Below are 24,062 nucleotides of genomic sequence, written 5' to 3'. Positions count from 1 at the left end.
GGATTGACCATCCATGATATCAAAATTATAGTTTTAACCATGCTTTGAGGCTATATAGTGTTTGTTTAAAAACGTTGGGAGTAAAACAAGCAGTTGTATGACAGTTGAACTAAGCTCAAGAGGCATTTGTTATGTATCCATTGATTCTTCAAGAATATATCATTCATTTAAGTCCAAAAATGGACGTAGCGACTGCTGATTGCCCCTTTAAATACTGACAATGTGAAAATATCACAAAAGTTATATCATGACACAAAATTCACTTTAATAGACTTAAACCACAATGCATAGAATATATGTAATATAAAAATAAAACAACTAGTCCTGTCATGGTATTATTCATTGCAGCATTCCCTTCTTAAGTTTGGCTGTATCTGCCCATCTGTCCTCACACCTCGTCACTGTCCGAGCTCAGTGCGTCAGAAGTTGTGGTCAGCCCTGGTCAGAGGGGAGGTCAGGTTCAGATTGCTGTCCCACACCCCTGGGAATGAGGTCAGGTTCAGATAGCCCATCTCCACAGGCTGCATGGTCAGGGTAGAGCGTGGAGAGGTGAGTAAAGTACATGGAGAGGTGAGTGAAGAGCGTGGAGAGGTGAGTGAAGAGCGTGGAGAGGTGGCTTCCTCTGTGTGACTGGCCTTGCTCCTATAGATGTTGTCCAAATGGCTTCTCATGTCAAATGCTCCAGGCAGAACTCTGTTGACCACAGAAAACATTCAATACACTGTCTTACTTTGAGGAAAGTGCAACAAAGATTGCATGTAAGATGCTCTGTTAAAGTGAGCACAGTATCCTTTCATGACAATGGCGGTTTGGAACAAAACGAGAACAGAATCAGAACGGTGAAGTTTCTCTACCTGGTTTCCAGAAGGCTAGACGTTAGCAGTATGCTCTCAAAATGAGACATTTTCTTCGAGTCCTGTTTTTTTTTTAAAGAAGGAAATGTGGCATGTTATGGTGAGGCAAAATCCCACCTCCAAGTCAACCTCACTTTGAACCATATCCTGCACACCGAGCTAGCACTCTCCAGCCACAACTTTATCCATCATCATACACACACACAATCAATTAAACTCTCTCTGTTCTGTGCAGTGCATCAAATAAATTCCATATAGCAAGAATGCATCCAGGGTAAGTCTAGGCTCATGAAAACATGTGGAAGCATGAGAATGTTGAACGCACAACTGGAGTTGTTTGTTGACTACCTTAAAGTACGATTCCATCTTGATTCAACCTCATTGTCATTATCTCCAGCACAATACCAGTGTCTACGTGTGAAAGCAGTGCATTTCTATCCGATTCACAGTGACGTGGGGAATAAGAAAATAACCTCCGTTTTGCTAGAAACTCATTGCAGGTTTTGAAAATCACTGTTTTTCTTACTTTTAATCCTACCCTGTGATGTCTCAGATGCATTTTTAGGACCTTCTCTTTTTAACAAAGCAAATTTGAGGAAAACGGTACCGAAGTTCTACCAACACATCGACTGTATGTCGTACTCGCGCTGGTAAAACATTGGCCAACTGCTACTCAACTTCTCGAAACGCCTTCGCCCGCTTTGAGGATAACACAGTGCCACCGATGCGGCCCGCTACCAAGAACTGTGGGCTCTCCTTCTCTGTGGCCGACGTGAGTAAGACATTTAAGCATGTTAAACCTCGCAAGGCTGCCAGCCCAGACGGCATCCGTAGCCGTGTACTCAGAGCATGCGCAGGCCAGCTGGCTGGAGTGTTCAAGTTGTCCACCATTGTTCCTGTACCCAAGAAAGCAAAGTTAACTGAACTAAATGACTATCGCCCCGTAGCACTCACTTCTGTCATCATGAAGTGTTTTGAAAGGCTAGTTAAGGATCATATCACCTCTCTAACCTGATACCCTAGACACACTTCAATTTGCGTACCGCCCCAATAGATCCACAGACGATGCAATCGCCATCGCACTGCACACTACCCTATCCCATCTGGACAAGAGGAATACCTATGTAAGAATGCTGTTCATTGACTACAGCTCAGCATTCAACACCATAGTACCCTCCAAGCTCATCATTAAGCTTGGGGCCCTGGGTCTGAACCCCGCCCTATACAACTGGGTCCTGGACTTCCTGACGGGCCGACCCCAGGTGGTGAAGGAAGGAAACAACACCTTCACTATGCTGATCCTCAACACAGGGGCCCCACAAGGGTGCGTGCTCAGCCCCCTCCTGTACTCCCTGTTCACCCATGACTGCATGGCCACGAAAGCCTCCAACTCAATCATCAAGTTTGTCGACGACACAACAGCAGTAGGCCTGATTACCAACAATGATGAGGAGGTGAGGGCCCTGGGAAAGTGGTGCTAGGAAAATAACCTCTCACTCAACATCAACAAAACAAAGGAGCTGATTGTGGACTTCAGGAAACAGCAGAGAGAGCACGCCCCTATCCACATCGACGGGACAGCAGTGGAGAAGGTAGAAAGCTTCAATTCCCTCTGCGTACATATCACTGACAATCTGAAATGGTCCACCCACATAGACAGTGTGGTGAAGAAGACGCAACAGCTCCTCTTCAACCTCAGGTGGCTGAAGAAATTTGGCCTGGCCCCTAAAACCCTCAAACGTTTACAGATGCACAATTGAGAGCATCCTGTCGGCCAGTATCAACGCATCACTGGGGGCAAACTACCTGACCTCCAGGACACCTACAGCACCTGATGTCACAGGGAGGCCAAAAAGATCATCAACCATCAGAGCCACTGCCTGTTCACTCCACTATCATCCAGAAGGCAAGGTCAGTACAGGTGCATCAATGCTGGGACCGAGAGACTGAAAAATGGCTTCTATCTTAAGGCCATCAGACTGTAAAATAGCCATCACTAGCCGGTTTCCACCCAGTTACGAAACCCTGCAACTTAGAGGCTGCTGCCCTATATACAGACTTGGAATCCCCTAATCACTTTAATAATGTTTAAATGTGTACATACTGCTTTACCAATCTCATATGTATATACTGTATTTTAGTCAATGCCACTCCGACATTGCTCAATCTAATATTTATATTTTTCTTAATTCCATTTTTTTACTTTTAGATGTGTGTGTATTGTTGTGAATCATTTTTAGATACTACTGCACTGTTAGATACTACTGCACTGTTGGAGCTAGGTACACAAGCATTTCGCTACATTCGCAATAACTTTTATTTGATAGAAACGCGCTGTTTTCACATACAGTTGAAGTCGGAAGTTTACATACACCTTTGCCAAACACATTTAAACTCAGTTTTTCACGATTCCTTACATTTAATCCTGGTAAAAATTCCCTGTTTTAGGTCAGTTAGGATCACCACTTTATTTTAAGAATGTGAAATGTCAGAATAATAGTATAGATAATGAATTATTTCACCTTTTATTTCTTTCATCACATTCCCAGTGGGTTAGAAATTTACATACACTCAATTAGTATTTGGTAGCATTGCCTTTAAATTGTTTAACTTGGGTCAAACGTTTTGGGTAGCCTTCCACAAGCTTCCCACAATAAGTTTGGTGAATTTTGGCCCATTCCTCCTGACAGAGCTGGTGTAACTGAGTCAGGTTTGTAGGCCTCCTTGCTCGCACACAATTTCTTGTTGTCCTTAAGCCATTTTGCCACAACTTTGGAAGTATGCTTGGGGTCATTGTCCATTTGGAAGACCCATTTGCGACCAAGCTTTAACTTCCTGACTGATGTCTTGAGATGTTGCTTCAATATATCCACATAATTTTCCTACCTTATGATGCCATCTATTTTGTGAAGTGCACCAGTCCCTCCTGCAGCAAAGCATCCCCACAACATGATGCTGCCACCCCCGTGCTTCATGGTTGGGATGGTGTTCTTCGGCTTGCAAGCGCCCCCCTTTTTCCTCCAAACATAACGATGGTCATTATGGCCAAACAGTTCTATTTTTGTTTCATCAGACCAGAGGCCAAAAAGTACAATCTTTGTCCCCATGTGCAGTTGCAAACCGTAGTCTGGCTTTTTTCTGGCGGTTTTGGAGCAGTGGCATCTTCCTTGCTGAGCGGCCATTCAGGATATGTCGATATAGGACTCGTTTTACTGTGGATATAGATACTTTTGTACCCGTTTCCTCCAGCATCTTCACAAGGTCCTTTGCTGTTGTTCTGGGATTGATTCGCACTTTTCGCACCAAAGTACGTTAATCTCTAGGAAACAGAACGCATCTCTTTCCTGAGCGGTATGACGGCAGCGTGGTCCCATGCTGTTTATACTTGCGTAATATTGTTTGTACAGATGAACGTGGTATCTTCAGCCGTTTGGAAATTGCTCCCAAGGATGAACCAGACTTGTGGAGGTCTCAAATTTTTTTCTGAGGTCTTGGCGGATTTCTTTTGATTTTCCCATGATGTCAAGTAAAGAGGCTCTGAGTTTGAAGGTAGGCCTTGAAATACATCAACAAATACACCTCCAATTGACTCAAATGATGTCAATTAGCCTATCAGAAGCTTCTAAAGTCATGACATCATTTCTGGAATTTTCCAAGCTGTTTAAGGGCACAGTCAACTTAGTGTATGTAAACTTCTGACCCACTGGAATTGTGATACAGTGAATTATAAGTGAAATAATCTGTCTGTAAACAATTTTTGGAAAAATGACTTGTGTCATGCACAAAGTAGATAACCGACTTGCCAAAACTATAGTTTGTAAACAAGAAATTTGTGGAGTGATTGAAAAACGAGTTTTACTGACTCATACCTAAATGTATGTAAACTTCCGACTTCAACTGTATGTAGACACTGGTATTGTGCTGGAGATAATGAATATGACGTTGTAAAGTGGTGGAATTGCACTTTAACAAGCAGCTACATTGCCCCTTTAAGGGAATCTGTGATTGCTACATATTTTATTTTAAATTCAAAATATATGCCCTATTGATTCTTGAAGAATACAACTTATAAATTCCTCATGAGCTTAGCTGCATTGTCTGACACCATCAGGCACCAAAACAATATTGTTTTACTCCTTTGATGATGAAGAATGTATAACCTGAAAACATGGTTAAAATGTAATTTTGGTAGCTTTTTTGTTGTTGATTTATTTGATCATTTTAAACACAATACAACAACATGTACAATGTATGGTCAGGCCTTGCATCCATAGCTCTGTCTATGAATTTGAGTGGTTACATTTCTCCTGCCTCATCCCTGAGCTTTTTACCAAATCAGTGGCAGGGTGAGCCACTTTGTTATTGTTTGAACTGCAGATTACAACTTTAACGCCGCTAAGTATGAAGCCCAATTATGACTGGCTTTCCAAGAATACAGACTATGCGAAATCTAAATAGGTTGATACTTTGACAACTTAAACAACAATTCACATTTCTAGGTGGCAGGTAGCCTAGTGGTTAGAGCGTTGGGCCAATATCCGAAAAGTTGCTAGATCGAATCCCCGAGCTGACAAGGTAAAAATCTGTCATTTTGCCCCTGAACAAGGCAGTTAACCCACTGTTCCTAGTCCGTCATTGTAAATAAGAATTTGTTCTTAACTGACTTGCCTAGTTAAATAAAAAGGTAAAAAAATATCATCTACGCCACCCAATGTACCTGTACATTTGCGCTGCGTGCTTTACGGAGATTCTGTAGAGCGCGCTGCAATGCTGCTCCATTAGGAATCAGACCGGACATCTCCACTATGGTGTCCTGTAAGTGCTTGCTTTCCTTCTCCAGGAAATCCACACTGGAGAAGGAAACGATAGGAAACACCACACTTACACTCCACAGAAACATCCAACACTTAACAACACTACAGGAGGTTCAGTAGCTGTTCTAAATGGTGGAGCTGTACTCTCGTTCCTGTTCTAAATGGTGGAGCTGTACTCTTATTCCTGTTCTAAATGGTGGAGCTGTACTCTCATTCCTGTTGTAAATGGTGGAGCTGTACTCTTATTCCTGCTCTAAATGGTGGAGCTGTACTCTCATTCCTGCTCTAAATGGTGGAGCTGTACTCTCGTTCCTGTTCTAAATGGTGGAGCTGTACTCTCGTTCCTGTTCTAAATGGTGGAGCTGTACTCTCGTTCCTGTTCTAAATGGTGGAGCTGTACTCTTATTCCTGTTCTAAATGGTGGAGCTGTACTCTCATTCCTGTTGTAAATGGTGGAGCTGTACTCTTATTCCTGCTCTAAATGGTGGAGCTGTACTCTCATTCCTGCTCTAAATGGTGGAGCTGTACTCTCGTTCCTGTTCTAAATGGTGGAGCTGTACTCTCGTTCCTGTTCTAAATGGTGGAGCTGTACTCTCGTTCCTGTTCTAAATGGTGGAGCTGTACTCTTATTCCTGTTCTAAATGGTGGAGCTGTACTCTCATTCCTGTTGTAAATGGTGGAGCTGTACTCTTATTCCTGTTCTAAATGGTGGAGCTGTACTCTTATTCCTGTTCTAAATGGTGGAGCTGTACTCTCGTTCCTGTTCTAAATGGTGGAGCTGTACTCTCGTTCCTGTTCTAAATGGTGGAGCTGTACTCTCATTCCTGTTCTAAATGGTGGAGCTGTACTCTCGTTCCTGTTCTAAATGGTGGAGCTGTACTCTCGTTCCTGTTCTAAATGGTGGAGCTGTACTATCATTCCTGATCTAAATGGTGGAGCTGTACTCTCGTTCCTGTTCTAAATGGTGGAGCTGTACTCTCGTTCCTGATCTAAATGGTGGAGCTGTACTCTCGTTCCTGATCTAAATGGTGGAGCTGTACTCTCGTTCCTGTTCTAAATGGTGGAGCTGTACTCTCGTTCCTGTTCTAAATGGTGGAGCTGTACTCTCGTTCCTGTTCTAAATGGTGGAGCTGTACTCTCGTTCCTGATCTAAATGGTGGAGCTGTACTCTCGTTCCTGTTCTAAATGGTGGAGCTGTACTCTCGTTCCTGTTCTAAATGGTGGAGCTGTACTCTCGTTCCTGTTCTAAATGGTGGAGCTGTACTCTCGTTCCTGTTCTAAATGGTGGAGCTGTACTCTCGTTCCTGCTCTAAATGGTGGAGCTGTACTCTCGTTCCTGCTCTAAATGGTGGAGCTGTACTCTCGTTCCTGATCTAAATGGTGGAGCTGTACTCTCGTTCCTGTTCTAAATGGTGGAGCTGTACTCTCGTTCCTGTTCTAAATGGTGGAGCTGTACTCTCGTTTCTGTTCTAAATGGTGGAGCTGTACTCTCGTTCCTGTTCTAAATGGTGGAGCTGTACTCTCGTTCCTGTTCTAAATGGTGGAGCTGTACTCTCATTCCTGATCTAAATGGTGGAGCTGTACTCTCGTTCCTGTTCTAAATGGTGGAGCTGTACTCTCGTTCCTGTTCTAAATGGTGGAGCTGTACTCTCGTTCCTGTTCTAAATGGTGGAGCTGTACTCTCATTCCTGTTCTAAATGGTGGAGCTGTACTCTCATTCCTGTTCTAAATGGTGGAGCTGTACTCTCGTTCCTGTTCTAAATGGTGGAGCTGTACTCTCGTTCCTGTTCTAAATGGTGGAGCTGTACTCTCGTTCCTGTTCTAAATGGTGGAGCTGTACTCTCGTTCCTGTTCTAAATGGTGGAGCTGTACTCTCGTTCCTGATCTAAATGGTGGAGCTGTACTCTCATTCCTGATCTAAATGGTGGAGCTGTACTCTCGTTCCTGTTCTAAATGGTGGAGCTGTACTCTCATTCCTGTTCTAAATGGTGGAGCTGTACTCTCATTCCTGCTCTAAATGGTGGAGCTGTACTCTCGTTCCTGTTCTAAATGGTGGAGCTGTACTCTCATTCCTGTTCTAAATGGTGGAGCTGTACTCTCGTTCCTGTTCTAAATGGTGGAGCTGTACTCTCGTTCCTGTTCTAAATGGTGGAGCTGTACTCTTATTCCTGATCTAAATGGTGGAGCTGTACTCTCGTTCCTGTTCTAAATGGTGGAGCTGTACTCTCGTTCCTGTTCTAAATGGTGGAGCTGTACTCTCGTTCCTGTTCTAAATGGTGGAGCTGTACTCTCGTTCCTGTTCTAAATGGTGGAGCTGTACTCTCGTTCCTGTTCTAAATGGTGGAGCTGTACTCTCGTTCCTGTTCTAAATGGTGGAGCTGTACTCTCATTCCTGTTCTAAATGGTGGAGCTGTACTCTTATTCCTGTGCTAAATCGGAGGCAATTAGTAGTGCCTGTGTTTAGTACCATTGGTGGGGTTCAGTACTGTATTGAGTGGTGTTATTGGGGGGGTTCTGAATACCTGCATTGAGCTGTAGTGGCAGCAAGCACACTCTTGTTTGTTTTCTCCTCCACATCATTCAGTGTTCCGAGCAGATCCCTCTTCTCTGCCAGCAGTTTCCGATTTTCCTCATTCATGTTCACTATCATCTCTTTCTCCTAGAGAAAACAGAGAAAGTTCCTTAGTTCCGTTTTGCATACATGGCATCAATTGGCATTGTCCAGAGTGTGTGACATGAGGGAGCAGCAGATTTAGGGCTTGGACAGACCACCAAGACTGTTGGCCGTGGTACTTGGCACCTCTGCCCAGCATGTCGGCAGTCATTTTTGTGTGTGTTCAAATAGCACAGTACATCGGCCGTCAGCCTGGTTAAAATACTCCAGGCCAGAATGGGTTGTAGCGTTGCTTGCTTTGTTTCCATTGGTATGTCCATGTTCTGTTAGATAGCCAAAACTAGCTCTGCTGCGCTAATGTTGCTAGCTAGCTAGAATTTGTATAATGTCCTGGCTCATAGTTTAGCTAGATAGCCACAACTAGATAACTAGCTAGGAAGATCATGAAGAAATCATTTAATTCACTCTCCATTATCCGATACTGCCAGTGCTTGCTAGCTAGCGGTTGGCATCATCATTCGCTAGCTAGATAAAAACTTGGTCAAAGCTTATGACATTTGGCAGACAGGCAGTTAAATTACTTAATGAAAACAAATTCATTGTAGGGCTGCAACTAACAATGATCTTAATCGAAATTCAGTCTTTCTATGAAAATGCCTTTTCATAAAAATGTCAAAAACAGAACAATGCACATCTACTTCTTATTCGGTGGGGTTTATCGGTGGTTGGCATCAAACGTTATGGTGCATTACCGCCAACTATTGCACTAGAGTGTGGGCCAGAGACAGCGAGAAACTAAATCCTGCCTGCCAGCCCCGTTGCTCTTAAAATAACAAAATATTTTAGACTATATCTAATTACGTTCTACTCAATATACTCTTTGAACTAATTTCCTGTATCCCCTTCTCCCTCATACTAGATGTCAGCCTCTCCCTTTCCCTCTGATACTCCCCACGCTGTAGCAATACATGCTCCACTGTCTCTGTTTCCTGTCAATAATCACACTTTCCTGTTGGATGCTTTCCTATCATATTTAAAGTCTTATTCAACTGGCTGTGTCCCACCCTTATTCAACTGGCTGTGTCCCACCCTTAATCTACTGGCTGTGTCCCACCCTTAATCTACTGGCTGTGTCCCACCCTTATTCAACTGGCTGTGTCCCACCCTTATTCAACTGGCTGTGTCCCACCCTTAATCTACTGGCTGTGTCCCACCCTTAATCTACTGGCTGTGTCCCACCCTTAATCTACTGGCTGTGTCCCACCCTTAATCTACTGGCTGTGTCCCACCCTTAATCTACTGGCTGTGTCCCACCCTTACTCTACTGGCTGTGTCCCACCCTTAATCTACTGGCTGTGTCCCACCCTTAATCTACTGGCTGTGTCCCACCCTTAATCTACTGGCTGTGTCCCACCCTTAATCTACTGGCTGTGTCCCACCCTTACTCTACTGGCTGTGTCCCACCCTTAATCTACTGGCTGTGTCCCACCCTTAATCTACTGGCTGTGTCCCACCCTTAATCTACTGGCTGTGTCCCACCCTTACTCTACTGGCTGTGTCCCACCCTTAATCTTGTAAAACCTCCTCTCTTCTGTCCCTTCCTGCCGTCCTCCCCTCCCCGACTTTCCTCTGTACTTGAAATAAATGCCTGCCCTTATTATCTCTATTCCACTGCTCCTGCCATCTCTGCACCATCACTGTCTATATCAGGCTTTTTGCTTCTGCCTCGATCATTGAAACTACAACATCCTCACTACTAAGTGCTTGTTTAGCCAGTATATCAGTTGCCTCGTTCCCCTCCACCCCTACAAGGGCTGGGACCCAAGTAAATCTTCTCTGTATACCCATCTGTCTAACCCTGCCATGGGTTTGTAGCACCTCATACAGCAAGTCTTGTCTGCTACGTGAGCTAAAGGACTGGAGACTCATCAACACTGCACATGAATCAGAGCAAATAACTACTCTGTCTGGTTTGACTTCCTACTCCCACTACAAGGCCAACAGAATGGCTATCAGCTCCGCCGTATATACAGCCAGATGAATAATAGGTTTCCTGACTGCCACCCCTGTAATAGGTTTCCTGACTGCCACCCCTGTAAAATGTTTCCTGACTGCCACCCCACATTCCTGCACTACAAATGCTGACCCAGTACGTCTTGTCCTTGGATCTTTTGAACCATTGTGTAAATGGCCACAAAATCCTGATACACAGTATCCAGACGTCTCTTAAACAAATCAGATGGATCAACACCCTCCCTTTCTGTCCCTAGTCTCTCCAACACTTCTAGATCAACTACTGGAGGCGGGAGTAGCCATGGTGGATTTACAGGAATAGCTACCGTTGGACTAAACTCCCTTCCATACAGTCCCATTTCCTTTGCCTGGGTATTACCCACCCAGCTAAAACGTTCTGTCTTCGCTTGTGTTCCCAGCATGCCTGTAAAATCCCTTTCGCAGGATGAGACACCCCATGTCCCTGTAGGTTGACCCAATAATTCATTGCCAGCTGCTGTCTCCTAATCTGCAATGGCATATCCTCCATCTCCACCTGTAGCAGCCACTGGGGAGGTCCGAAACACCCCACTACATATTCTACAGAGTCCTTGCCCCTGTATGACATCTAGCCTTTCCAATGATGTCCGGGCTGCCGAACCAGATACTATACTGCTATAGTCTATTACAGATCAAATCAATGCAACATACATAGTCCTCAATGAGGAACACCCAGCCCCCCACTCCTTCCCTGTCTGACAGCGCATCACATTTAGCACCTTCTTACACTTTCCCACCACTCTCTCAATGTGTTCTGTCCAGGTCATTCTAATGTCAAAGTTTACCCCAAGGAACCTGAAGGCCCCACCCTCTCCAAGTTTCTCCCATATAACCTCTAATCTCCCACCTTCCTCCTGGTAAAGAACACTGAGTTCTCTACAGAGATCCTGAATCCCAACATTAATGCCCACTGCTCTACCTCATCAATTGCTTCCTGTACCTTCCTGACTATGTAATGGCACATTCCTTCCCCTCTTCCATAAGGCCCCATCATCTGCAAATAACCTCCCAATATCCGGCTGTACCTGAGAGTTAACATAATTTATCATGATTGAGAACAACAGAGGACTAATCACGCTCCCCTGAGGTGTACCGTTATCCACCAGGTAGCGGCCTGATAGACCTTCTGATAGTGACTTGGATAGATCTTCCAAACAGGAAATCATTTAGCCAGTTGTACATTCTCCCTCCTACCCCCATAATAATCAAGCTTGATTAACAACCCCTCCTTCCACATAATTTAATACGCCTTCTCCACATCAAAAAAGACAGCTACAACAGTCTCCTTGTTCACCCGAGCCTTCCTGACCTCTGCTTCTAAGCAGAGTCCATAGTTCCCCTACCCTTCCTGACCTCTGCTTCTAAGCAGAGCACTGGGTCCATAGTTCCCCTACCCTTCCTGAACCCACTCTGATGTGGCGATACTAGCACCCTGCTCTCCAGGAAGTAAGTTATCCTCTCCGTAATCATACGTTCCATAATCTTAAATACATGTGATGTTAAAGCTATTGGCCGATAGCTTGTTGGCCTCGTTGGGTCCTTCCCTGGCTTCCGGATTGGTACCACTATTGCCTCCTTCCAACTGCCTGGTAGTTTCCCCTCCTCCCACACTCTGTTGTACAACACCAACACCTTATCCAGTGCCTCATCACTAAGATGGGCCAACATAACATAGCACACCTCATCTTTCCCAGGTGAAGTTAACCCAGCCTTACCTATTGCCCTTTTCACCTCTACCATGGTAAATGGTGCATTCAACACATCATTTACATCCTCCCTCCTATCCAGCACTCCAGGATGCTCCCCTCTCGTTCTCTCTCTCCCCCTCTGACAAATATGCCGAGCTATGCACTTGGACAAATGCTTTGGCCATCATCTCTGCCTTCTCATCATCTGTTACTGCCACATCCTTCCAACTCGTCAACACTGGATAATTCCACTCCCTTCTGACCCCACTAATCCTCTTAATCATCCCCCACACTTCTCCCACAGGTGTCGCCCTTCCAATGGTGTCACAGAGACGACGCCAACATGACCTCTTTGCCTGATGGATAGTTCTCCTCACCAGGGCCTGAGCCTGCTTATACTGAATCAGATGGAAGTTATGCGTCCTTTTTAAGTACTCTAATTTCCCTGTTCCGACTCCTCACCATTGCCCCACACTCCACCCCCGTCCCTACCAACCACTACATATCCCTGTATGACAAAACTCCACAGTCGATTTGAGCCATGTTTCCTGCACACAAATCACATCAGGCTTAGCTGACATATCTGCCCATTGGCCAACAGCATATATATATATATTTTTACCTTTAACTAGGCAAGAAAGTTAAGAACAAATTCTTATTTTCAATGACGGCCAAGGAACAGTGGGTTAACTGCCTTGTTCAGGGGCAGAACGACAGATTTTTTTCCCTTGTCAGCTCGGGGATTCGATCTTGCAACCTTTCGGTTACTAGTCCAACGCTCTAACCACTAGGCTACCTGCCGCCCAATTCCAATGCACATCTACTAATAATGAATAAGCTTAAGTAGCAGGTGAATGCATTACGCTATAGAAAATGAACACAGGTCTCAATCTCTCAAGCACAAGTCCCCTTCCTTGTAAATAATCTGCTAATATGTATAGTTCAAGTCTTGCACTGCCAACTTGGATCTAATGTAGCTAGCGAACACACCCTCCTGTCTGTCTGCACCTGTCCGAACAGCATGTTAGCCTGTCCACTTTGGATATATGTTGAAATCAAGTGGCCTACCTGGATAAGATGCTTATTTAGAGCTCAGAACGAGAACGAGTTGCTTATCCACTTTATGTAGCCTCGTCCACTTATTTGAATCAATAACGTTTTTTTCTCACGTAGTATAAGCACTCGGATGCAAGCGTTAGCATAATTAGCATTCACACAGAGTTGGAACTGCTTGTTGGAACTGCTTGTTGTGAGTGGCAGCGGGTGGTTTGTATGTGTTGTGGGGGAAGTTGCAGAGCACAAAAAGAGCGAGGGAGACGAGACCAAAAATACAACAGGAGAACCAGTGGATATGAGGATGCAAAATGAGCTAACATTCAACCTTAACGAGTACTCCATTATGAAATTTCAAATGTAATTCTAATTAAAGTTGATTTTAATTAATAATCAATGCAGCCCTTTTGTTACTACCAATGATGTATACCTACAGTGGCTGGCTAGATAGCTAGCATGGAGGAAGCTTTCCCATTTGTTTAATGAAGTGTGATTGGCTTAGCTACAGTTGAAGTCGGAAGTTTACATACACTTAGGTTGGAGTCATTAAAACTCATTTTTCAACCACTCCACTAATTTCTTGTTAACAAACTATAGTTTTGGAAAGTCGGTTAGAAAATCTACTTTGTGCATGACATAAGTCATTTTTCCAACAATTGTTTACAGACAGATTATTTCACTTATTTCACATTCATTTACTGTATCACAATTCCAGTGGGTCAGAAGTTTACATACACTAAGTTGACTGTGCCTTTAAACAGCTTGGAAAATTCCAGAAAATTATGTCATGGCTTTAGAAGCTTCTGATAGGCTAATTGACATAATTGACATAATTTTTACATAATAATTTACAAACAATAGTAAGCCAGTATAAATACCATGGGACCACGCAGCCGTCATACAGCTCAGGAAGAAGACACGTTCTGTCTCCTAGAGATGAACGTGCTTTGGTGCGAAAAGTGCAAATCAATCCCAGAATAACAACAAAAGACCTTGTGAAGATGCTGGAGGAAACGGGTACAAAAGTATCTATATCCACAGTAAAATGAGTCCTATATCGACATAACCTGAAAGGCCGCTCAGCAAGGAAGATGCCACTGCTCCAAAACTGTCAGAAAAAAAGCCAGAATACGGTTTGCAACTGCACATGGGAACAAAGATTGTACTTTTTGGAGAAATGTCCTCTGGTCTGATGAAACAAAAATAGAACTGTTTGGCCATAATGACCATCGTTATGTTTGGAGGAAAAAGGGGGAGGCTTGCAAGCTGAAGAACACCGTCCCAGCCGTGAAGCACGGGGTGGCAACATCATGTTGTGGGGGTGCTTTGCTGCAGGAGGGACTGGTACACTTCACAAAATAGATGGCATCATGAGGACGGAAAATTATGTGGATGTATTAAAGCAATATCTCAAAACATCAGTCAGGAAGTTAAAGCTTGGTCGCAAATGGGTCTTCCAAATGGACAATGACCCCAAGCATACTTCCAAAGTTGTGGCAAAATGGCTTAAGGACAACAAAGTCAAGGTATTGGAGTGGCCATCACAAAGCCCTGACCTCAATCCTATAGAACATTTGTGGGCAGAACTGAAAAAGCGTGTGCAAGCAAGGAGGCCTACAAACCTGACTCAGTTACACCAGCTCTGTCAGGAGGAATGGGCCAAAATTCACCCAACTTATTGTGGGAAGCTTGTGGAAGGCTACCCGAAACGTTTGACCCAAGTTAAACAATTTAAAGGCAATGCTACCAAATACTAATTGAGTGTATGTAAACTTCTGACCCACTGGGAATGTGATGAAATAAATAAAAGCTGAAATAAATAATTCCCTCTAGTATTATTCTGACATTTCACATTCTTAAAATAAAGTGGTGATCCTAACTGACCTAAAACAGGGAATTTTTACCAGGATTACATGTCAGGAATTGTGAAAAACTGAGTTTACATGCACCTTAGCCAAATGCATTTAAACTTCCGACTTCAACTGTAATTACTGTATAGTCAAACTTAAGCAAAATAGGGTTTATCCTTCAAACACAAAACTCCCTTAGCTAGATGTAAGATGCAAGACTTGCAACAGCAAAAAAAAAAACAGTCAATTATGATTTTAGTTAACTGTTTTGAGCATGAAAGTGGCAGTGCAGGAAAAGTGCCCTCTTTTCTCCGTCTTGTCACTCCTTTCCCTCTCGCTGAAGTTCGTGCTCTCTGATTGGCTCAAAGTTGTCAGGCACACAGCAGGTGGTACCAATTGTTGTGCCAGGCAGGGAGTGGACCCCTATTGTGCAGTCTGACAATTTGGCTGGTGGGTCTGACCTCTTACCCTGGCTGATGAGGTTAAGGCGAGAGCCAGGTCTCTCTCAAGGCTTTGAATCCTCTCATCACGACATCCTGTCTCCTTCAAAAAAATCTGTTTGGCTCGCCGCATTTTGGCTTTGTGCTGAGATCGCTTCTCAGCGTTCTTGCTGTGGGAGCAGAGGAAACCAAACCACACAGCTTTGTTGAGCACCAGAAGAGAGTAAAAGTGTGACTACAGTAGCTAGGCTAAGTCCCTGGTTTTGCATTGTAAATGTTCTCTAGGATCTTTACCTTTTCTGTAAATCCAGGCACATGAGAACTTCCATAAGCTCCTGTGTCAGTTTCTCACAATCCTCCTGCCTGGCCTCCAGGCATTCCTTCAGGTTTACATAATCAGCAGGAATCTGTGGTCAGTCAGACAGAAAGACACGATCAACATCTACATAGGCTAGATGAGGGTCTCAGTTTACATTTGTTCCAATACCATACAATTCTGACTGAAACACAGATACAGTGGGGTCTGAAATTATTGATACGCTTGATAAAGATGAACAATAATGACGGTTTAAAATAAATAACTCAAATATTGAACTGTGTTGTATGCTCAAATTGTTTTAGAAATTATTAGATTGTATACTAATACGAGTATGCTAGTTTTATATGAGCCTCTCACCATGAACAATAACAGGGGAGGTTAGCATGTCTGTGTGACCCCAAAATGATACAATACATTATTTACCATAAATTTAGTTTGGGCACAAAATAATCTGAAACCAAAACCAACTACAAATACGTTCAACAAGTTTGTAGAGTCACAAGCTTGATGTAGTCATTGTGTGCTAGGAATATGGGACCAAATCAATAACTTTTGACTACTTTATTTATAAGAATCTCCAGGGTTGTCAATAATTTTGACCTCTACCTTTTTGGAAACCATTTTTTATTACTATGAACAAAATGTCTTCCTCTCAGCAATTATATTAGTTTAAAATAATATTATTTCTTATTTTTTTGGCATACAATATAGCTTATTGTAATGGGTGCATGCTGGTGGCAGGGAAGTCAGGCGCAGGAGAATGAACTTGGTATAAACGGAGTCGTTTAATAAGTGCTCACAAAACTTTAAAAAACAAAATATACAAAAATAATAAAAGTGGGTACAAAACCCGTCGCACACCAGAACATAACTGCACATAACATACAATCACCGACAAGGGCATGAGGGGAAACAGAGGGTTAAATACACAACATGTAATTGATGGGATTGGAACCAGGTGTGAAGGAAGACAAGACAAAACCAATGGAAAATAAAAAATGGATCAGCGATAGCTAGAAGGTCAGTGACGTCGACCGCCGAACACCGCCCAAACAAGGAGAGGGACCGACTTCGGCGGAAGTCGTGACAGTTATTTTGCAGCTTCCTCTTGAAATTAAGAAAGAGTGCCATGCCCAATAGTCAGAGGGTGCCAAGACACTCACCTCCTGCCTGGCTGTGCCTGTCTGACTCTGCAGCTCTGAGTTAGTGCAGTTCAGGGAGGCTTCCACCTCTCGCAGGGAACACCCCTCCTCCTGCAGCTCCTCCTCCCTCTGCTCCCACATCCTCCTGAATGAACCACACACACGTTTAGACCAGGACCACAAATCTACAACTGCACAAGCAAACCACTACAAGACCATAACTGACCATCACACAGCTGGTTGCTGGTTTAAACAGTTTAACTGAAGCAGCAGAGGGGCCTTCAGTAGGAGAAGGTACCTGTGGAGCTGGTTGTCCTGAGTCCTAAGGGCCGTGTATCTTGCCTCCTCCTCTTGCTGGCCAGACTCTGTGTTGCGGTTTCTTTCCACGTTCAGCTGCTGCTGCAGACCCTGCATCTGAGTCAAAGAGGCAGCAGAGGGAAGAGGTCATTTACCTTGTGTGGAAAGTAGTACTACTATTATTCTGTTTGGCTTGGTCAGAGAGCTCAGAACTACTGATTTTATTTCTCTCTCTATGGGTGCCAATCTTATCCACTTATCCATCCACGACTAATCTGCGTGGAATTAAATTAGTTTAATGAACTGGAACAAAGTTGATTGGAACAAATTTCACTGTCCCTCTGCGGAAATGGATTGGCCACCCCTGGCTTGAGACTATAGGCTGAAGACTATGAATGACACTGCACTCCTGCATGGTGTCTAACCTCTACCTCCATGGCTTTGAGCTTGGCCCTCTCAGCGCTCAGCTCCTCCAGCAGACGGCTGCAACTCTGGGCTTTCTGGCTGCTCTGGGCCAGCCCCTCCCTCAGCTCCCTACTCTCCTGCTGCAGAGCCCTCTGCTCCAGATGGCTGACCATAGCTTGGCCCTGCTTCAACTCAGCACACACCTGAACACAACCACAACCACACACACAACCAAATAAAATAAAATTTTATTTGTCACATACACATGGTTAGCAGATGTTAATGCGAGTGTAGCGAAATGCTTGTGCTTCTAGTTCTGACAATGCAGTAATCTAACCTAACAATTCCACAACTACTACCTTTTACACACAAGTGTAAAGGGATAAAGAATATGTACACAAAGACAACCAGTACATTTACATACAGAGAAACCATGATTTGTTTTCACAAAATGTAATCCATAAAATGGTCCTTTGGATTGTTGACATAAAGTACCAGTCAAAAGTTTGGACACACCTACTCATTCAAGGGTTTTTCTTTATTTTTACTATTTTCTACATTGTAGAATAATAGTGAAGACATCAAAACTATGAAATAACACATGTGGAATCATGTAGTAACCAAAAAAAAGGTTAAACAAATCAACATTTATTTTGATTTGCCATTTTAATTTGCCACCCTGTGCCTTGACAGCTTTGCACATTCTTGGCATTCTGTCAACCAGCTTCATGAGGAATGCTTTTTCAACAGTCTTGAAGGAGTTCCCACATATGCAGAGCACTTGTTGGCTGCTTTTCCTTCACTCTGCGGTAAAACTCATACCAAACCATCTCAATTGGGTTGAGGTCGGGTGACTGTGGAGGCCAGGTCATCTGTTGCAGCACTCCATCACTCTCCTTCTTGTTCAAATAGCCCTTACACAGCTTGGAGGGCCATCCCACTAAGCGCAAACCAGATGGGATGGCGTATCGCATCAGAATGCTGTGGTAGCCATGCTGGTTAAGTGTGCCTTGAATTCTAAATAAATCACAGACAGTGTTACCAGCACCACTACACCATCACACCACCTCCTCCATGCTTCACGGTGGAAACCAATCATGCGGAGATCATCTGTTCACCTACTCTGCATCTCACAAAGACACAGCGGTTGGAACCAAAAATCTCAGATTTGGACTCATCAGACCAAAGGACAGATTTCCACCGGTATAATGTTCATTACTCATGTTTCTTGGACCAAGCAAGTCTCTTCTTATTATTGGTGTCCTTTAGTAGTGGTTTCTTTGCAGCAATTTGACATTGAAGGCCTGATTCACACAGTCTCCTCTGAACAGTTGATGTTGAGATGTGTCTGTTAATGGAATTCTGTGAAGCATTTATTTGGGCTGCAATCTGAGGTGCAGTTAACTCTAATGAACTTATCCTCTGCAGTAAATGTAACTCTGGGTCTTCCTTTCCTGTGGCGGTCCTCATGAGAGACAGTTTCATCATAGCGCTTGATGGTTATTGCAACTGCGCGTGAGGAAACTTTCAAAGTTCTTTACATTTTCTGGATTGTCTGACCTTCATGTGTTAAAGTAATGATGGACTGTCGTTTCTCTTTGCTCATTTGAGCTTTTTTTGCCATAATATGGACTTGGTCTTTTACCAAATAGGGCTATCTTCTTTATACCACCCATACCTTGTCACAACACAACTGATTGGCTCAAACGCATTACGAAGGAAAGAAATTCCACAAATTACTTTTAACAAAGCACACCTGTTAATTGAAATGCATTCCAAATGACTACCTCATGAAGCTGGTTGAGAGAATGCAAACAGTGTGCAAAGCTGTCATGCAAAAGGTGGCAAATCAAAATATATTTGGATTAGTTTAACACTTTTTTGGTTACTACATGATTATTATTCTACAATGTATAAAATAGTAAAAATAAAGAAAAACCCTGGAATGAGTAAGTGTTTCCAAACTTTTGACTGGTACTGTATATTTTACATTTGTATCTAAAAGCATATTTGTGAAATAATCAAAGTTGGCATATTTATTACATTTTGGCCTTACCAAGGCCTCCTTTAAGACTATTTATGAATGTATTGAAACATTTACTAAATCCAATATTATTATAATTTTTTTTAAATATTCATAAACTAATGTAAGACATTTTTTATTGAAATCAAAATACTACTCATATTACAGAGCAAGCGATAAGGCTTTATATGACACCAATTGTTGCTTGGTAGCATCTACAGATTAAACATTATGGAGTCTTAGGCCTGGTTAAGGCCAAAGTGTTACAAATATTCCAACTTCAATGAATTATGCTTTAAAATATAATAAAGAAAAACCCTGGAATGAGTAGGTGTGTCCAAACTTTTGACTGGTACTGTATGTCAACAAACCTTCCTCCAAAGGACCATTCTATGGATTAAATGGAGTAAAAATAACAAAAATAATGGTATTATTTTGTCCTGGTTTCATAAGGAATCACTCCTGAGTAGGGTTGTAAAAGCTATCGTTAATTTACCAAATTTACCGGAATCTCCTGTAATTTTGGTAATTAACTGGTAATCTATCTAGCTAAGGATCCTGGGACTAAACACCTCCCTCTGCAACTGGATCCTGGACTTCCTGACGGGCCGCCCCCAGGTGGTGAGGGTAGGTAGCAACACATCTGCCACGCTGATCCTCAACACTGGTGGAGCTCCCCAGCTTAGTGATGAGCTTTGAAGGCACTATGGTGTTGAACGCTGAGCTGTAGTCAATGAACAGCATTCTCACATAGGTGTTCCTTTTGTCCAGGTGAGAAAGGGCAGTGTGGAGTGCAATAGAGATTGCATCATCTGTGGATCTGTTGGTGCGGTATGGAAATTGGGGTTGGTCTAGGGTTTCTGGGATAATGGTGTTGATGTGAGCCATGACCAGCCTTTCAAAGCGTTTCATGGCTACAGACGTGAGTGCTACAGGGCGGAGGTCATTTAGGCAGATTACCTTAGTGTTCTTAGGCACAGGGACTATGGTGGTCTGCTTGAAACATGTTGGTATTGCAGACTCAGAAAGGGAGAGGTTGAAAATGTCAGTGATGACACTTGCCAGTTGTAATTCATGGCTTCTGGTTGGGGTATGTATGTACAGTAACTGTGGAGACAACGTCCTCGATGCACTTATTGATAAAGCTGATGTGATGTACTCCACTAGTCACCTGATCCTCACAAGGCATCCTGATCTCTTTCCGCAAAACCTACGTTTCCTTTTCCAGCAAATCACAGGGATCTGGGCCTGGTCGGTTGTCTGTAGTATATCCCTCGCGTCCGACTCATTGAAGAAGAACTCCTCGTCCAATTTGAGGTGAGTAATCCCAGTTCTGATGTCCAGAAGCTCTTTTCAGTCATTAGAGACGGTAGCAGCAACATTATGTACAAAACAAGTTACGAACAACGCAAAAAAAAAGAAGAAATAACATGGTTGGTTAAGCGCCAATAAGACGGCAGCCCTCCCCTCCGACGCCATCTTGAAGAAACGGGCCCCCTTGAGGAAGCATTTGGTACTTGGTTAAACTGCTACATCTATTTGGGATATTACAACAAATAAGTTCCTTCAAACAACGAACACTGTTATTTTTCCCTCGGACATCATTGCACGCAAGATAGAACACCAGAATATGTACAGCAATTTTTTTTACCACGCTGCCGGATGCTGATCTCCTCTGTTTCATCAACAAAACAAATACAATAACAAAGGTGCTGGGCCGAACAGTGCGCTGATTGTTTTCTAGTGCAGAGCCTGTGGTCTAGTGGTAACACTACAGGCATAGACACTTAGGCTGTGTTTACACAGGCTGCCCAATTCTGATTTTTTTCCCCCACTCATTTGATCTTTTGACCCATCACATCAGAGCTTTTTCAGAGCTGATCTGATTGGTCAAAAGACCAATTAGTGAAAGAAAATATCAGAATTAGGCTGCCTTTGGAAACACAGCCATATAGGACAGCACAACCAAGCTGCCATGTCAAATGAATACCCGCTAAATCCATGAAAAACACAGCACAAGCCATTAACATCAGCTGCTTTCAATGGGCCATTGTGTGGGATGTAGACAGTAAAAACAAAACTACATCATTCCAGCAGCTCTTAGGAAAGGTAGTCAGGAAAGAGGATTTCAATTGTAAGATGATTTTTAAGATTAAATGTAAACGTGGATTTAAGCAATTTGCTGTGAGATAAGTCTATATTATGTTACTATTCTATCAAACTTAAAACTTGTAAGTTCATTCCATTAACAAATGTGATAAATATTGACATTGACAGTAGGCTAGGTCCTAACCATAGACACATAATTGGTCCTAACTAGCCCATTCACACTAATTCTGTAGCCCCTCCTAGTGGCCACAGCATAACACTACATCATCAGACGGACAGGAGTCATCCTCACCTTAAGCTGCAGTTCCACCGCCTGACTACAATGCTGCTGCTGCTGCCTGCTCCGGCCCAGAGCTTCATCCAGCTTCAACTCCTCCCTCATATTCTCCAGATGTTCATATTCCTTCTCCTCATCCATCTTAATCTTCAGCTCCTCATACACCCTCTCCACCTCCACTTTCTTAGTCTTCAGTTCCTCATATTCCTCCTCCACCTCCTCGGTCTTATCCATCAGCAGCTCCAGAACCTTCTCCTCCTCTTCTCTCTGCTTCTTCAGCTCCTCGTAGTCCTCGTACTCCTCTGCCTTCCTCGTAACATTCAGCAGCTCATCATATTTCTCCTGCAGCCCCTGCAGTTGACGACGCACATCATTTAGTTTGTCCTTGGTCTCGGACTGCTGGAGGCATCTGCATGAAAGAGAGACACATCATCACCATCTGACAACAGATTTCACTTTCCTTTCCTCTTTCAAATGAATTAACTGGAACACCATCTACTATCAGCCAACACAAATCTGAGACATGTACTGGGTTTGGTTTTGGGCTAAGTTCTAGAGACAAAGTTAAGGTGGGACCTTTCATGGGTCTTGTCCTGGTCCAGGAGTAGTAGTTCTGTCTGGAGACAGACAGTGTGCATCTGAGGGGCGGCTATCCCTTCTCTCTGAAACACACAACAACAGGACAGGCAGTTAAGTGACAGGCTGATTTGTTGTAATTTGATGGGGTCTCATCTCCATACCGTGTTTGGTTGTACCTTAGCCAAGTTAAGCTCCAGTGCTTCTGGGTGGATCTTAGCCGCATTGTCAGAGTCCTTCATTTTCTCCACCTAGGGAACAACAGTATGTCCACATTACATACAGTAACTATCGTGACCTTCCCTCCCCTCACACATTGTAGCCAAAATGACTGCATCTTGTCCATTATCCATTTCTTTATGACAATTTAAGGAGGAGGATAACTGAATCCAGGAATGGCAGATTACCGTCTCTAGGAGGGTCTTTCTCTCTGCGTCCATGGTGCGCACCCTCGTCCTGAGGGCTCTGATCTCCTGGTCCAGACGATCATTCAGCTCCTTGGCCTTACGCAACTCCACCACGTCTATAGGAGGGACGAAGGGACATTTTACCCTCCAAACTATGGGTGTCACTGTCTCCACGTCAGTTACAGTAAGTCAGTCATACTTCTGGAATAGCCTAAAGCGATATTGTGCAGTTCCTTTGACATTCTGAAAGGCTGTTCTCTGAAAATGCTCCACAAAGGAATATTTTTTACAGTAATCCAAAATGTAAAGTAAATATCTTATTACCACATTTCTTGAGCATTTCCACTTCCTGTCTGAGCTGCTCTACCTCCTCCTGGGCTCCCTGCAGCTCTGGCTCTGGGTAAAGCACACATACACTTATTCAAGACGGAGAAATACATAACACACAACTGGCACGCAAAACATGCACACATTAATAAAGTTGCTCTTTAATTTTTTACTTTATTTAGGAAATATTTTTCTTAACTCTTATTTTTCTTAAAACTGCATTGTTGGTTAAGGGCTTGTAAGTAAGCATTTCACGTCAAGGTCTACACCTGTTGTATTCGGTGCATGTGACAAATAACATTTGATTTGAACAGTAACTAGTACCCTCACTTAGCAGAGAAAAGGGCTGTGTGAAATCTGGCCTCACCATAGGCACTCTGGGTCATGCGGGCTGACTCTAGCTCATCGGTCAGACGTCGGATCTCTCTGTGGGCCATGGCCAAGCGGCGTGACGCCTCCTCCAGGTCTCTCTCTAGATGGGCCCACTCCCGCTCCACACTGAGCCCTGACCCCGGCCTGAGCTCAACCTGGGAGGGGAAGAGAGCAGACCACACCACTGAGCACGGAGAGGAATCTATCATCGCTGTCTACAGGAGTACTATTGATTTGACGAATCATTCTCTCCAGGAAAACGTGGAGTCATTTGAAAGATCACTGTTGTGAGGCATTAGCTGTTCCTCACGCCGAGAAGGTTAAAGAAGGTTAAAACAGAATAAAGAGAAACATGAATAAAAAATAAAAAATTGGTCAGGAAATCACACGTGCAGTACATGCATTTGGTTCAGACAGGATACCATTGACACTGAGGGGTGTAG

At 43.5% G+C, this 24,062-nt stretch overlaps 1 protein-coding gene across 4 annotated transcripts in view; it reads right to left on the bottom strand.

The window, feature by feature from the left end:
• Nucleotides 1-243: 243 nt before the first annotated feature.
• Nucleotides 244-24,062, bottom strand: part of si:dkey-264d12.5 (coiled-coil domain-containing protein 30) — a 29,073-nt gene continuing 5,254 nt past the window's right edge. Inside the window, exons 6-19 of one of the 4 annotated variants that reach the window (XM_039015544.1) lie at nt 23,615-23,774; nt 23,245-23,316; nt 22,921-23,036; nt 22,693-22,764; nt 22,514-22,599; nt 21,953-22,346; nt 17,555-17,731; nt 17,125-17,240; nt 16,848-16,971; nt 15,660-15,772; nt 15,394-15,535; nt 8,191-8,327; nt 5,572-5,704; nt 561-693 (exon numbers count right to left, since the gene is read on the bottom strand). In XM_039015544.1, the coding sequence (XP_038871472.1) occupies nt 673-693; nt 5,572-5,704; nt 8,191-8,327; nt 15,394-15,535; nt 15,660-15,772; nt 16,848-16,971; nt 17,125-17,240; nt 17,555-17,731; nt 21,953-22,346; nt 22,514-22,599; nt 22,693-22,764; nt 22,921-23,036; nt 23,245-23,316; nt 23,615-23,774 (1,863 nt within the window). In that variant the 3' untranslated portion in view covers nt 561-672. Of the gene's footprint in view, nt 694-5,571; nt 5,705-8,190; nt 8,328-15,393; nt 15,536-15,659; nt 15,773-16,847; nt 16,972-17,124; nt 17,241-17,554; nt 17,732-21,952; nt 22,347-22,513; nt 22,600-22,692; nt 22,765-22,920; nt 23,037-23,244; nt 23,317-23,614; nt 23,775-24,062 lie in introns of those variants that run through there. The other 3 variants (XM_039015543.1, XM_039015545.1, XM_039015546.1) reach the window with 3 other exon arrangements.

The sequence above is a fragment of the Salvelinus namaycush genome, chromosome 20, assembly GCF_016432855.1.
Source record: "Salvelinus namaycush isolate Seneca chromosome 20, SaNama_1.0, whole genome shotgun sequence".
In the NCBI taxonomy this organism is placed as follows: Eukaryota; Metazoa; Chordata; class Actinopteri; order Salmoniformes; family Salmonidae; genus Salvelinus; species Salvelinus namaycush.
Note: the sequence above shows the minus strand (reverse complement) of the source record. Positions and strands in the feature narration are given on the sequence as shown.